Source organism: Bos javanicus, chromosome 9 (genome assembly GCF_032452875.1).
Source record: "Bos javanicus breed banteng chromosome 9, ARS-OSU_banteng_1.0, whole genome shotgun sequence".
Taxonomy (NCBI): Eukaryota; Metazoa; Chordata; class Mammalia; order Artiodactyla; family Bovidae; genus Bos; species Bos javanicus.
Window position 1 is genome coordinate 41,228,472 of NC_083876.1, and position 13,909 is coordinate 41,242,380.

Below are 13,909 nucleotides of genomic sequence, written 5' to 3' on the forward strand. Positions count from 1 at the left end.
GAAAATTCACATGGGGTCTCAAAAGACTACATAGCCAAAACAATCCTGAATAAGAACAGAGTTGTAAGTCTCACAATGTCCTAAATTCAAAACATTTTCCAAAGCTACATTATCAAAACAGTATGGTACTTGCATAGACATACACCCAGAAATAAGCCTTCATGATCTTCAATAAGGATGCCTGGACTATTTGATGAGAAAAGAACTGTCTGGGAAAACTAGATATTCACATGCAGAAGAATGAAGTTAGACCTTTATTTTAGAAACATATACAAAAATTAACTAAAATGGATTAAAGACCTAAGTGTAAGAACTAAAACTATAAAGCTCCTAGAAGAAAAGATAGGCAGCATAGCTTCAGGACACTGGATTTGGCAATGATTTATTGGACATAATACCAAAAGGCAAAGGAAAAAAATAGACAAATAGAACTACATCAAATTTACTTCTGTGCATCAAATGGCATGAAAGTGAAAGTCACTCAGTCGTGTGCAACTCTTTGCGACCCCATGGACTATGCAGTCCATGGGATTCTCCAGGCCAGAATACTGGAGTGGGTAGCCTTTCCCTTCTCCAGGGTATCTTCCCAAACCGGGGACTAAACCAGGTCTCCTGCATTGCAGGCGGATTCTTTACCAGCTGAGTCATAAGGGAAGCCCAAGAATGCTGGAGTGGATAGCCTATCCCTTCTCCAGGGGATCTTCCTGACCCAGGAATCGAACCAGGTCCCCTGCACTGCAGGCGGATTCTTTACCAACTGAGCTATCAGGGAAGCCCAAAGGGCATGATCAGCAGTTTAAAAAAAAAAAAAAAGTAACCTACAAAATGGGAGAAAATATTTGTTAATCATGTACCTGATAAAGTCTTAATATCCAAAATATATAAATAACTCCTTTAAATCAATGACTATCACAAAAAAAATAGCTTGATTAAAAAATAGATATCTTAGAGTTTTCAGAATATAGGTCTTTTGGCTCCTTAGATAGGTTTATTCCTAGGTACATTATTCTTTTTGATGTGATAGTATATGGAACTGTTTCCTTAACTTCTTTGTCTGTTGACTTTCTACCTTTACTATATGTTTGCCTCTACTTGTAAACTTCTCTGTTTCATAATTTTCTTGATTTTAGATGTGGTCTTAAAAAATATATTATTTGGTCACACTGGATCTTAGGTGCAGCATGCAGGATCTTCAGTTGCAGCATAGAGAATCTTTTAGTTGCAGCATGTGAACTCTAGCATGTGGGATCTAGTTCTCTGACCGGGGGTTGAACCCAGGTTCCCGGGCATTGGGAGTGCAGAGTGTTAGCCACTGGATCACCAGGGAGGTCCCTTGATGTAACCTCATCTATTTAAAGAAGTTCCTTTAGAATTTGTCATAAAGCTGGTTTGGTCATGCTGAATTCTTTAAGCTTTTGCTTGTCTGTAAAGCTTTTGATTTCTCTGTAACCTCTTATGGAAAAACCCAAATGAGCTTTTTGGCCAACCCAATACAAGACCTGTACTCCATAAACAGTAAGATGCTAATGAAAGAAGTTGAAGATGACACAGATAGAAAGATATACCATATTCTTGGGTTGGAAGAATAAATATTATAGAATGACCATACTAACCAAGACAATCTATAGATTCAATGCAATCCATTTCAAATTACCAACAGCATTTTTCATAGAACTAGAACAAAAATTTTTTAATTTCTGTGGAAACACAAAAGACTGCAATAACCAAAGCAATCCTGAGAAAGAAAAATGGAGCTGGAGAAATCACACTCTCTGACTTTAAACTATATTACAAAGCTACATTAATCAAAGCACTATGGTACTGGCACAAAAACAGACACATAGATCAATGGAACGGAATAGAAAGCCCAGAAATAAATGCTAACATCTATAGTCAATTAACATACAACAAAGGAGGCAAGAATATACAATAGAGAAGAGACAGTCTCTTCAACAAGTGGTGCTGTGAAAACTGGACAGCTACATGTAAAAAAAAAAAAAAGAATTTAAAACATTTTTTAACACTATAGACAAAAATAAACTCAAAATGGATTAAAGACATAATGTCAGACCTAAATGTAAGACTGGATACTATAAAACTCCTAGAGGAAAATTGCAGCAATATTTTTTAATCCCTCTCCTACAGTAATGGAAATAAATAAATGGGAAACAGTTAAATTTAAAAACTTTTGCAGAGCAAAGGAAATTATAAACAAAACAAAAAGTTAACCTATGGAATGGGAAAAAATATTTGCAAATGATGTGACAACAAGAGATTAATTTCCAAAATATACAAACAACTCATACAGCTTAATGACTCAGGAAACTCAAACAGTGCTCTGTATCAACCTAGGGGGCGGGGATGGGGAGGGAAATGGGAGGGAGTTTCAAAAGGGAGGGGATATATGTAAACCTATGGCTGATTCATGTTGAGGTTTGACAGAAGACAGCAAAATTCTGTAAAGCAATTATCCTGCAATAAAAATAAAAATAAAATAAACAGCTCAATCTATTTAGAAGCCTTAAATGGACACTTCTCCAAAGAAGACATACAGATGGCCAACAGGCATATGAAAAGATGCTCAACATCACTAATTATTAGAGCAGTTGAAATCAAAACTAAAGGGAGGCATCACCTCACTCCATTCAGAAAGGCCATCATCAAAAAGTGATCAAACGGTAAATGGAGACTGTGTGGAGAAAAGAGAGCCCTCCCACACTGTTGGTGGGAAAGTTAATTGGTGCAGCCACTATGGAGAACAATATGAATGTTCCTTAAAAAACAAAAAGAATTATCATATGATCCAGCAATCCCACTCCTGGTCGCATGTTCAGAGAAAACTATAATTTGAAAAGATACACGCATCCCAATGTTTATAGCAGCACTACTTAAAATAGCAAAGACATGGAATCAACCTAAGTGTTCACTGACAGATGAATGGATAAAAAAGATGCGGTAATATATACACAAGGGATATTACCAAGTCATAAAAAAATGAAATAATGCCATTTGCAGCAACATGGATGGATCTAGAGATTATCATTTATTATATGTGGAAAGAATCTAAAATAAAAGCATACAAATGAAATTATTTACAAACAGAGTCACAGATACGGAAAGCAAACTTATGGTTGCCAAAGGGGAAAATGGGGTGGAAGAGGGATAAGTTAGGAGTTTGGGATTAACATATACACACTACTATATATAAAATATTGGGTTGGCCAAAAGGTACATTCAGATTTTTCCATAGCATCTTATGGAAAAATGCAAATGAACCTTTTGGTCACCCCAGTAGATAATCAACAAAGACCTACTATATAGCATAGGGAACTATATTCAATATCTTATAAAACCTATAACAGAAATGCATCTAAAAAATGTATGTGTGTGTATCTGAATCACTTTGCTACACACCTGAAACACATTATAAAACCAACTACATTAAAAAAATTTTAATAAATTTTTAAAAATAAATAAAAATATAATAAAAATATAAAAATTTGAAGTGGCAAATGACTTCAACGGGCATTTCTCCAAAGATGATATATAGATGGCCAATAAAAATGTGAAGATACTCAATATCATTACTTATTAGAGAAATGCAAATCAAAACCACCGTGAGACACCATTTCACAACCATTAGAATGGCTACTACCAAAACAACAACAGAAAACAGGTGCTGGAGAAGATGTAAAGAATGGGAACCCTTGTGCACTGTTGGTGACGTGAAATGATATAGCCTCTGCAGAAATGAATACAGACATTCCTCAAAAAATTAACAGTAGAACTACTATATCATCCAGTCATTCCATTTCTGGGTATACATCACAAGGAACCGAAAGCAGGATCTTGAAGAGGTATTTATACACCCCTGTTCATAGTCGCATTATTCACAATAGCCATGAGACAGAAGTAACCCAAATGTCCTGATGAGTTAACGGATGAAAAAATATGATATAAACATACAAGAAAATATTATTGAGCCTTAAAAGGAAGCAAATCCCATCACACACCACAACATGGATGAACTTTGAAGACATTATGCTAAGAAAAATAAAAGTCACAAAGCGACAAATGCTGTATGAGGGACCTAATCAAATCAAATTCATGGAAACAACGTAGGATGGTGGTTGCTAGGGGCTGGAAAGAGGAGGAAAGGAGGAGTTGTTTAATGGGTACAGAGTTTCAGTTTTGCAAGATGAAAAAGTTCTGCAGAAAAAGTTCTGCAAAGGAAGAACCTTGCAGACAAACATGAGTAAGCTTAACACCACTGAAACATTTAAAAATGGTTAAGATGGCAAATTTTTTCACTGTAATTTTTAAGGTAGACAGATAATTCCAAGGTAGGCAGAGTTCACGTGAGTCTCAGTGAACTCCGGGAGTTGGTGATGGACAGGGAGGCCTGGCGTGCTGCGATTCATGGGGTCGCAAAGAGTTGGACACGACTGAGCGACTGATCTGATCTGATAGTTCCAATAATAAGGTAAGCAAATAGGCAGAGGAACCAGAGATCAAATTGCCAAAATCCGCTGGATCATCAAAAAAGCAAGAGAGTTCCAGGAAAACACCTACTTCTACTTTTTTGACTACACCAAAGCCTTTGACTGTGTGGATCATAACAAACTTTAAAAATTCTTTGAGAGATGGGAATACCAAACCACCTGACCTGCCTCCTGAGAAATCTGTAGGCAGGTCAAGAAGCAACAGTTAGAACTGGATATGGAACAACAGACTGGTTCCAAATCAGGAAAGGAGTACGTCAAGGCTGTATGTTGTCATCCTGCTTATCTAACTTCATGTGAGATGCCGAGCTGGATGAAGCACAAGCTGGAATCAAGATTGAATCAAGATCTCAATCAAGATACTGAGAAATATCAATAGCCTCAGATACGCAAATGACACCACCTTTATGGCAGAAAGCAAAGAAGAACTAAAAAGGAGAGTGAAAAGGTAGGCTTAAAACTCAACATTCAAAAAACTAAGATCATGGTATCTGGTCCCATTACTTCATGGCAAATAGATGGGGAAACAGTGGAAACAGTGAGAGACTTTATTTTCTTGGGCTCCAAAATCACTGCAGATGGTGATTGCAGCCATGAAATTAAAAGACGCTTGCTCCTTGGAAGAAAAGTTATGACCAAGCTAGACAGCATATTAAAAAGCAGAGACATTACTCTGCCAACAAAGGTCTGTCTAGTCAAAGCTATGGTTTTTGGTGTTAGAGAAGACTCCTGAGAGTCCCTTGGACAGCAAGGAGGTCAAACCAGTCAATCCTTAGGAAATCAGTCCTGAATATTCATTGGAAGGACTGATGCTGGAACTGAAACTCCAATACTTTGGCCACCTGATGCAAAGAACTGATTCATTGGAAAAGATCCTGATGTTGGGAAAGACTGAAGGCAGGAGGAGAAGGGGACGACAGAGGATGAGATGGTTGGATGGTGTCACTGACTCGACGGACATGAGTTTGAGCAAGCTCTGGGAACTGATGGACAGGGAAGTCTGGCGTGCTACAGTCCATGGGTTTGCAAAGAGTCAGACACAACTGAGCAACTGAAATGAACTGAGATAGTTCCACATGGTCCAGCTTGCAGATGAATCTGAGGGAGAGGAGTTTAATACGGAGAACAAATATAATGGTATTCTACTATGAGTTATTATATTAATTATAAATACCGAGGGGGCTCTTTTAGGGGGAAGAGAGTTTTATCTTTTTCACTGAAAGTAGTATATATAGCCTGCCATGGGTAAAAATGGGCTTCCCTGGTAGCTCAGAGGTTAAAGCGTCTGCCTGCAATGCGGAAGACCTGGGTTCGATCCCTGGGTCAGGAAGATCCCCTGGAGAAGGAAATGGCAACCCACTCCAATATTCTTGCCTAGGAAATCCCATGGATGGAGGAGCCTGGTGGCCTACACAGTCCACGGGGTCACAAAGAGTCAGACACGACTGAGCGACTTCACTTCATGGGTAAAAATACTTAGATCTTCAAATGTTTTTGAGAGATTAGCCTATCAAACTTTTAAAAAATGTTTCCAGGGACTTCCCAGGTGGTCCAGTGGTTAGGACTCCACACTCCCAATGCAGGGGACACGGGTTTGTTTGATCCCTGATAGGGGAGCTGGATCCCACATGCCACAACTAAGACCCAGTGCAGCCAAATAAATATTAAAAAAAAAAAAAAAGATTTCAACTGTTGGAGTGAATCTCGTAGCATATACTCATGGATGACAGACTACAGTGAGTGTCTCTAGATGATTTTGCTGAGCCCCAACCTGGGATGAGCCCCAAACTAGAGGAGCCCTTGGAAAGTCTATTTGCTTCTGGAAATTTAGGGTTTTTCTAATAGACTTATAAGAGTCTATCTAGTCTCTAAAAAGCCTGCCTTTATCTCATTAGTCTTGGTATCTTGTTAGGGTAAGAGATGAGTTTTTATGTTATTAATGGTTCATCTCTAACCCTACAGAGCAGAGTATCAAATCTACTTTTATTCTGAATCTTTCTTTGGCTAATTTAGGATATCAGTGGTTATCTCAATTTCTTTGGTGTTGGTCATTTATTCAAAGACCAATCTTATCCTACAAAGGGTGGAAAACCATAATTTATTGAGTACCTATTACACATCAGTCAGCATACTGGACAATTTGCCCATTTTTGTTTGTTTGTTCCTAAACTACATGATTACATTGTACACTTAAGCTAAAAATATTAAGTTAGTTGCCCAAAACCTAGGCAGGGGAGAACTAGGATTCAAACTGAGATCTGCCATATACTTCTAGTATATTAGGTCACCTCTATAATCACAGAGAGTTATAAGTAGAATTGTCTGGTCTACTGTTTATTTCAAATAAAAATAAAAAGGGAAAATTCTCTCTTTTTCATCTATTTTACTTATTTAATAAAGAATAGATGGCCCAAAGCAGTCTTCTCTAAATTTTTCTGCTTCCCCCTCCTCTCAATGTGACAACCAGAAAAATAGTGGTACCTAACCAGAAGACTATTATTAAAAGCTGTAAAAATTAGTGCAGATGCTTATGTCGTAATGTATTCCTAATAGTGTTGACCACTATTCTTTCTGTACATAAAATCTCTCTTCATTACACAGTTCATTGACTGAACTGACAAGCAATTAAATTCTAGAATTGTGACATCAGGATTTTAAGACTAGAACTAAATTATTCAATAGAGAACAGAATAAAAAGTGATTTACTTAGAAATATCATGAATATATTTTCATCTTAAATTTCTCATAGCAGGAAGCACCACATGTATATTCATTTTTCCACAATACCTGACAAGAAGAAATGCTTATTTATTTTAATACACTAAGACTACTCACTAAAATAAGTACCTGAAAAACTTTGAATATTTGTTAATATTGAAGAAAAAGTTCATGCTTGTTACCACTTCTTAAGAATGATGGAGACCTGACTTCCTGTTGCTGTTGTTAATCTGCATCATGTTAGAAAGAAGGAATAGGCAGAGGTTCCAGGAAGGTGTGATGATTCTTAATTCGGTTTAGAAGCTGCTGTGCCACCGGTCTGAATTCTGTTTCCCAGTGGAGTTTGTGATAGTTTTTTAGGTCTTGGTCAAAACTCCCATTCAATGCTAGTTCTTCATCTGCATCAGAAAAATTAAAATTACAGCAATTATTTAGAAATGTAATCCTACTGAATGAAGTTTAATTTTTGATGGCATGAGTTAAACTCATCCTGAGTCATCTCTAATTGCAACAAGGGTTTTTTACAGGAGTAGTTCTTTACAGAAAAAATTTTAAGTAAGTGTATGATAGTTTCTTAATTTAAAAAAATATATAATCTTGAGGACTTCCCTAGCAGTCCAAGTGGTTAAGACTCTATGCCTCCACTGCAGGGGGCCTGGGGTTGGATCCCTGGTCAGGGAACAAAGATTGTGCATAGTGTGTGGTGTGGCAAAAAAAATAATAATAAAAGAGATAGCAATCTTCCTTAAAAAAAAAAAAAAAACCCTAGACTGAATTGAGTTCTTACTTCAATTTATCCCTAATGTTACATCTAACTTTATATCCAAAAGATAGATCACAATTTCTCAGAATAAACAAAGTATGAATAGATTATTTCCTTATCTTCACATTAAAAATGTTAATTATTAATTCTTTAGTGGTTGACAAATATAAAAGAAGTTAGGAAATCTTTTGGGAAAGTAGCACAGTTGAATCTGACTGAAAATCAACTTTGCTCATTTCAGAGCAGGCTGGACAAACTTCTTTGAAAAGATAACACCCCCCTCCTTCTGCCACCTTATGCTCTCCACAATAAAAGTGAAAAGTGGAAGACTTTGAGAATCCTAAAGAATATAAGAATCCCAAGTGAATCGATGTATAATGCAGAAAAGCACTTGTTAAAAAAATGCAAAATTACAACCTTGATTTGTTTCTTAATCCAACAGCACTTTCAATTCTGTGAATATCGTGAAAGTATATCCAACCCAAGTTGGAAGACAGATGGCTACTGAGGTTTCTGCACCGACCTGCCACTGCATTTCTCTCTGTTTACACTGGAACCCATGAGAAGGACTTCAGGAAAATACACTGGCCTGCCAGTCAGAAGGTTGGCTCTGCCACTTCTTAGGTCTGAGGCTGAGGCAGCCTTCTTAAGTGGTAACCACTAAGTCCTAAAGTGACCACAAATATTGCTGCTTGCATAATTTCCAAACTTCTTTCATAAGGTCCACTAAATCCTACCATCAAACACTTCCTTGGTGCTTACATCAAGTTTCCTACCCTGAATATTCTCGGTACACACAAAGTACACTGTGTGTGCTTTGGCACTACTGGTGTTGGTGTCACCACCCAGAATAAGATAAGTCTGGAATCCCAGTTTGTACCTTCCCGTCCTCTCCCCCAGCCAATTGGATAGCTATGCAACTCTGAGATAAGTTCTGGGCAGACACAAACAATTCAGCAAAGCTCTCCATGGAGACCCCTGTAAGCAAACCTGACTCTCCCCACCCATTTGATAATCAAGGCCTTGAAAGGAGGAGAATCCAGATGGTGTCTGATGCCTTGAAAGGCCTTCCTGTTGGGCTATTTCCAAACTAGAGCGGTCTTTGTGACTCTGAGTGCTCTTCAATTCCTAGATCTACTTCCTGCTCACTCTTCTGCAGATGTTCTGAGTACTAAACTTTCGTTAAAAATGAATTCTCTTTTTTTATGCTCTTTTCCCAAAGCAGCTTAGGACTGATGGCTGCCCAGGCAACCTGCAGTCTTTCTCTCTGTCCAGGACTTTGGCTGGGTTTGATGATTTTAGCCAAGTCACTGTTTTGGTGTCTGGGGTTTCTTAATCTAACATTGAGACTATATTACTTTTCTTGAGGCTCAACGTATAATTAGTTAATCTATACTTGTACCCTATTAATTGTAAATTGGGTTAGGCAAGATAACAAAAGTGGCCAAATAACTATAGATAAGACAAAAGCAGTCTCAAGTTGCAAAGTGAATACAGCAAATGCATAAAATATGTCATATTACACTAGGTGTTAGATTTGGAACTTGTATTGCAATGAACAGCAGAAGCTAACCCAAGAAAACCTTAGATCTATGATTTTCAAACTTTTTTTTTTTTTTACTGTAACCTAGGAGAAGTCCATATTACATGATGACTATATACACATATTTACATATTTATAAACAAATACAAATGTTTCATGACAGAATACTTATCTTTTCTACATGTAATATATTCTGATATTCTCTTTGTTTGCTGCTTCATTTTTCAAACTGGTTACAGTGTGAAAAGTACTGATTTAGATAACCAGTTATTGTTCAACTTTCTTTGTACACAGCACACTTCCAAACACTAGAATTTTAGGTAAGGTTTTAGAAAGGATTAAAAGGCAAAAAGGCAGAAACTGAAAGATGAGCCCCGCAGGTCAGTAGGTGTCCAATATGCTACTGGGGAAGGGCAGAGAAATAGCTCCAGAAAAAATGAAGAGGCTGAGCCAAAGCAGAAACAGTGCCCAGCTGTGGTTGTGTCTGGTGGTGAGAGTAAAGTCTGATGCTGTAAAGAACAATATTGCATAGGAACCTGAAATGTTAGGTCCATGAATCAAGGTAAATTGGACATGGTCAAGCAGGAGATGGCAAGAGTCAATATTGACACTTCAGGAATTAGTGAACTAAAATGGATGGGAATGGGTGAATTTGATTCAGATGACCATTATATATCTACTATTGTGGGCAAGAATCCCTTAGAAGCAAAGGAGTAGCCCTCATAGTCAACAGAAGAGTCTGAACTGCAGTACTTGGGAGCAATCGCAAAAAAGACAGAATGATCTCCATTTGTTTCCAAGGCAAATCATTCAACATCAGTGTAATCCAAGTCTATCTCCCAATCACTAATGCTAAAGAAGTTGAAGTTGAACCATTCTTTGAAGACCTATAAGACCTCTTAGAACAAACACCAAAAAAAGATGTCCTTTTCATCATAGGGAACTGGAATGCAAAAAGTAGGAAGTCAAAAGATATCTGGAGTAACAGGCAAGTTTGGCCTTGGAGTACAAAATGAAGCAAGGCAAAGGTTAACAAGAGTTCTGCCAACAGAACACACTGGTCATAGCAAACACCCTCATCCAACAACACAAGAGATGACTCTACACATGGACATCACCAGACAGTCAATATTGAAATCAGATTGATTATATTCTTTGCAGCCAAAGATGGAGAAGCTCTATACAGTCAGCAAAAACAAGATCAGGAGCTAACTGTGGCTCAGATCATGAACTCCTTATTACCAAATGCAGACTTAAATTGAAGAAAGTAGGGAAAACCACTAAGCCATTCAGGTATGACCTAAATAAAATCCCTTATGATTACATAATAGAAGTGATGAATAGTTCAAAGGACTAAATCTGGTACAGAGTGCTTGAAGAACTATGGGTGGAGGTTCGTATCATTGTACAGGAAGTGATGACTAAAACCATCCCCAAGAAAAATAAATACAAGAAGGCAAAGTGGTTGTCTGAGGAAGCCTTACAAATAGCTGAGAAAAGAAGTGAAAAGCAAAGGACAAAGGGAAAGATAAACCCAACTGAATGCAGAGTTCCAGAGAATAGCAAGGAGATAAGAAAGCTTTCTTAAGTGAACAATGCACAGAAATAGAAGAAAACAATAGAATGGGAAAGACCAAAGATCTCCTCAAGAAAATTAGAGACACCAAGAGAATATTTCATGCAAAGATGGACAGTATAAATGAAAGAAATGGCAAGGACTTAACAGAGAGTGTTCAAGAAAAACATATATTTCTGCTTTATTGACTATGCCAAAGCCTTTGACTGTGTGGATCACAATAAACTGTGGAAAATTCTGAAAGAGATGAGAATACCAGACCACCGGACCTGCCTCTTGAGAAACCTATATGCAGGTCAGGAAGCTACAGTTAGAACTGGACATGGAACAACAGACTGGTTCCAAATGGGAAAAGGAGTACATCAAGGCTGTATATTGTCACCCTGCTTATTTAACTTATATGCAGAGTACATCATGAGAAACACTGGACTGGAAGAAGCACAAGCTGGAATCAAGATTGCTGGGAGAAATATCAATAATCTCAGATATGCAGATGACACCACCCTTATGGCAGAAAGTGAAGAAGAACTAAAGAGCCTCTTGATGAAAGTGAAAGAGGAGAATGAAAAAGTTGGCTTAAAGCTCAAGATCATGGCCTCTAGTCCCATCACTTCATGGGAAATAGATGGGGAAACAGTGTCAGACTTTTTTGGGGGGTCTCCAAAATCACTGCAGATGGTGATAGCAGCCATGAAATTAAAAGATGCTTACTCCTTGGAAGGAAAGTTACGACCAACCTAGATAGCATATTGAAAAGCAGAGACATTATTTTGTCAACAAAGATCCGTCTAGTCAAGGCAATGTTTTTTCCAGTGGTCATGTATGGATGTGAGAGTTGGACTGTGAAGAAAGCTGAGTGCCAAAGAATTGATGCTTTTGAACTGTAGTGCTGGAGAAGACTCTTGAGAGTCCCTTGGACTACAAGGAGATCCAACCAGTCCATTCTAAAGGAGATGAGTCCTGGGTGTTCATTGAAAGGATTGACGCTGAGGCTGAAACTCCAATACTTTGGCCACCTCATGCGAGGAACTGACTCATTGAAAAAGACCCTGATGCTGGGAGGGATTGAGGGCATGAGGAGAAGGGGACGGCAGAGGATGAGATGGCTGGATGGCATCACCGACTTGATGGACATGAGTTTAGGTAAACTCTGGGAGTTGGTGATGGAGAGAGAGGCCTGGCGTGCTGCGATTCATGGGGTCTCAAAGAGTCGGACATGACTGAGCGACTGAACTGAACTAACAGAAGTAGAAGAGATTAAGAAGAGGTGGCAAGAATACACAGATGATCTGTACCAAAAAGGTCTTAATGACCCAGATAACCACAATCATGTGGTCACTCACCTAGAGCCAGACATCCTGAATGTGAAGTCAAGTGGGCCTTAAGAAGCATTGCTGCTGCTACTGCTAAATCGCTTCAGTCGTGTCCAACTCTGTGTGACCCGATAGATGGCAGCCCACAAGGCTCCCCCATCCCTGGGATTCTCCAAGCAAGAGTACTGGATTGGGGTGCCACTGCCTTCTCCTTAAGAAGCATTCAGTTCAGTTCAGTCGCTCAGTCATGTCCAACTCTTTGCGACCCCATGAATCGCAGCACGCCAGGCCTCCCTGTCCATCACCAACTCCCGGAGTTCACTCAAACTCATGTCCATCGAGTCGGTGATGCCATTCAGCCATCTCATCCTCTGTTGTCCCCTTCTCCTCCTGCCCCCAATCCCTCCCAGCATCAGACAAAACTAGGGAGGTGATAGGACCCCAGCTGAGCTATTTCTAATCCTAAAAGATGATGCTGTGAAAGTGCTGCACTCTATGCCAGCAAATTTCGAAAACTCAGCAGTGGCCACAGGACTGGAAAAGGTCAGTTTTCATTTCAATCCCAAAAAAGGCAATGCCAAACAATGTTCAAACTATCATACAGTTGTACTCATTTCACACGCTAACAAGGTAATACTCAAAATCCTTCAAGCTAGGCTTCAACAGTACATGAACCAAGATCTTCCAGATATACAAGCTGGATTTAGAAAAAGCAGAGGAACCAGAGAGCAAATTTCCAACATCTGCTGGGTCATAGAAAAAGCAAGGGAATTAAAAAAAAAAAAGTCTACTACTGCTTCATTGACTATGCCAAAGCCTTTGACTGTGTGGATCACAACAAACTGTGGAGAATTCTGAAAGAGATGGGACTACCAGACCACCTGACCTGCCTCCTGAGAAACCTGTATGCATGTTAAGAAGCAACAGTTAGAACCAGATATGGAACAGTGGACTGGTTCAAAATTGGGAAAGGAGTACATCAAGGCTGTATATTGTCACCCTGCTTATTTAACTTATATGCAGAGTATATTATGTGAAATGCCAGGTTGGATGAAGCTCAAGCTGGAATCAAGTTTGCCGGGAGAAACATCAACTTCAGATATGCAGATGATAGCACACTAATGGCAGAAAGCAAAGAAGACCTAAGGAGCGTCTTGGTGAAGGTGAAAGAGGAGAGTGAAAAAGCTGGCTTGAAATCAACATCAAAAAACAAAGATCATGGCAGCTGATCCTATCTCTTCATGGCAAATAGATGGGGGAAAACGTGGAAACAGTGACAGATTTCATTTTCTTGGGCTCCAAAATCACTGCAGCCATGAAATTAAAAGATGCTTGCTCCTTCAAAGAAAAACTATGACAAATCTAGACAGCATCTTAAAAAGCAGAGACATCACTTTGCCATCAAAAGTCAGTATAGTCAAAGCTATGGTTTTTCCAGTAGTGATGTACAGTGTGAGAGTTGGATCATAAAGAAGGTTGAGTGCCGAAGAATTG

The 13,909-nt window shown here is 38.7% G+C and overlaps 1 protein-coding gene across 5 annotated transcripts in view; it reads right to left on the minus strand.

Moving 5' to 3' along the window:
* Positions 1-3,024: 3,024 nt before the first annotated feature.
* The window catches only part of ARMC2 (armadillo repeat containing 2), a 247,089-nt gene continuing 236,204 nt past the window's right edge, over positions 3,025-13,909 (minus strand). For all 5 annotated transcript variants that reach the window (XM_061427637.1, XM_061427635.1, XM_061427639.1 and 2 more), the window contains one exon: positions 3,025-7,618. In XM_061427637.1, coding sequence (XP_061283621.1) covers positions 7,461-7,618 — 158 coding nt within the window. In that variant the 3' untranslated portion in view covers positions 3,025-7,460. The remainder of the gene's footprint in view (positions 7,619-13,909) is intronic.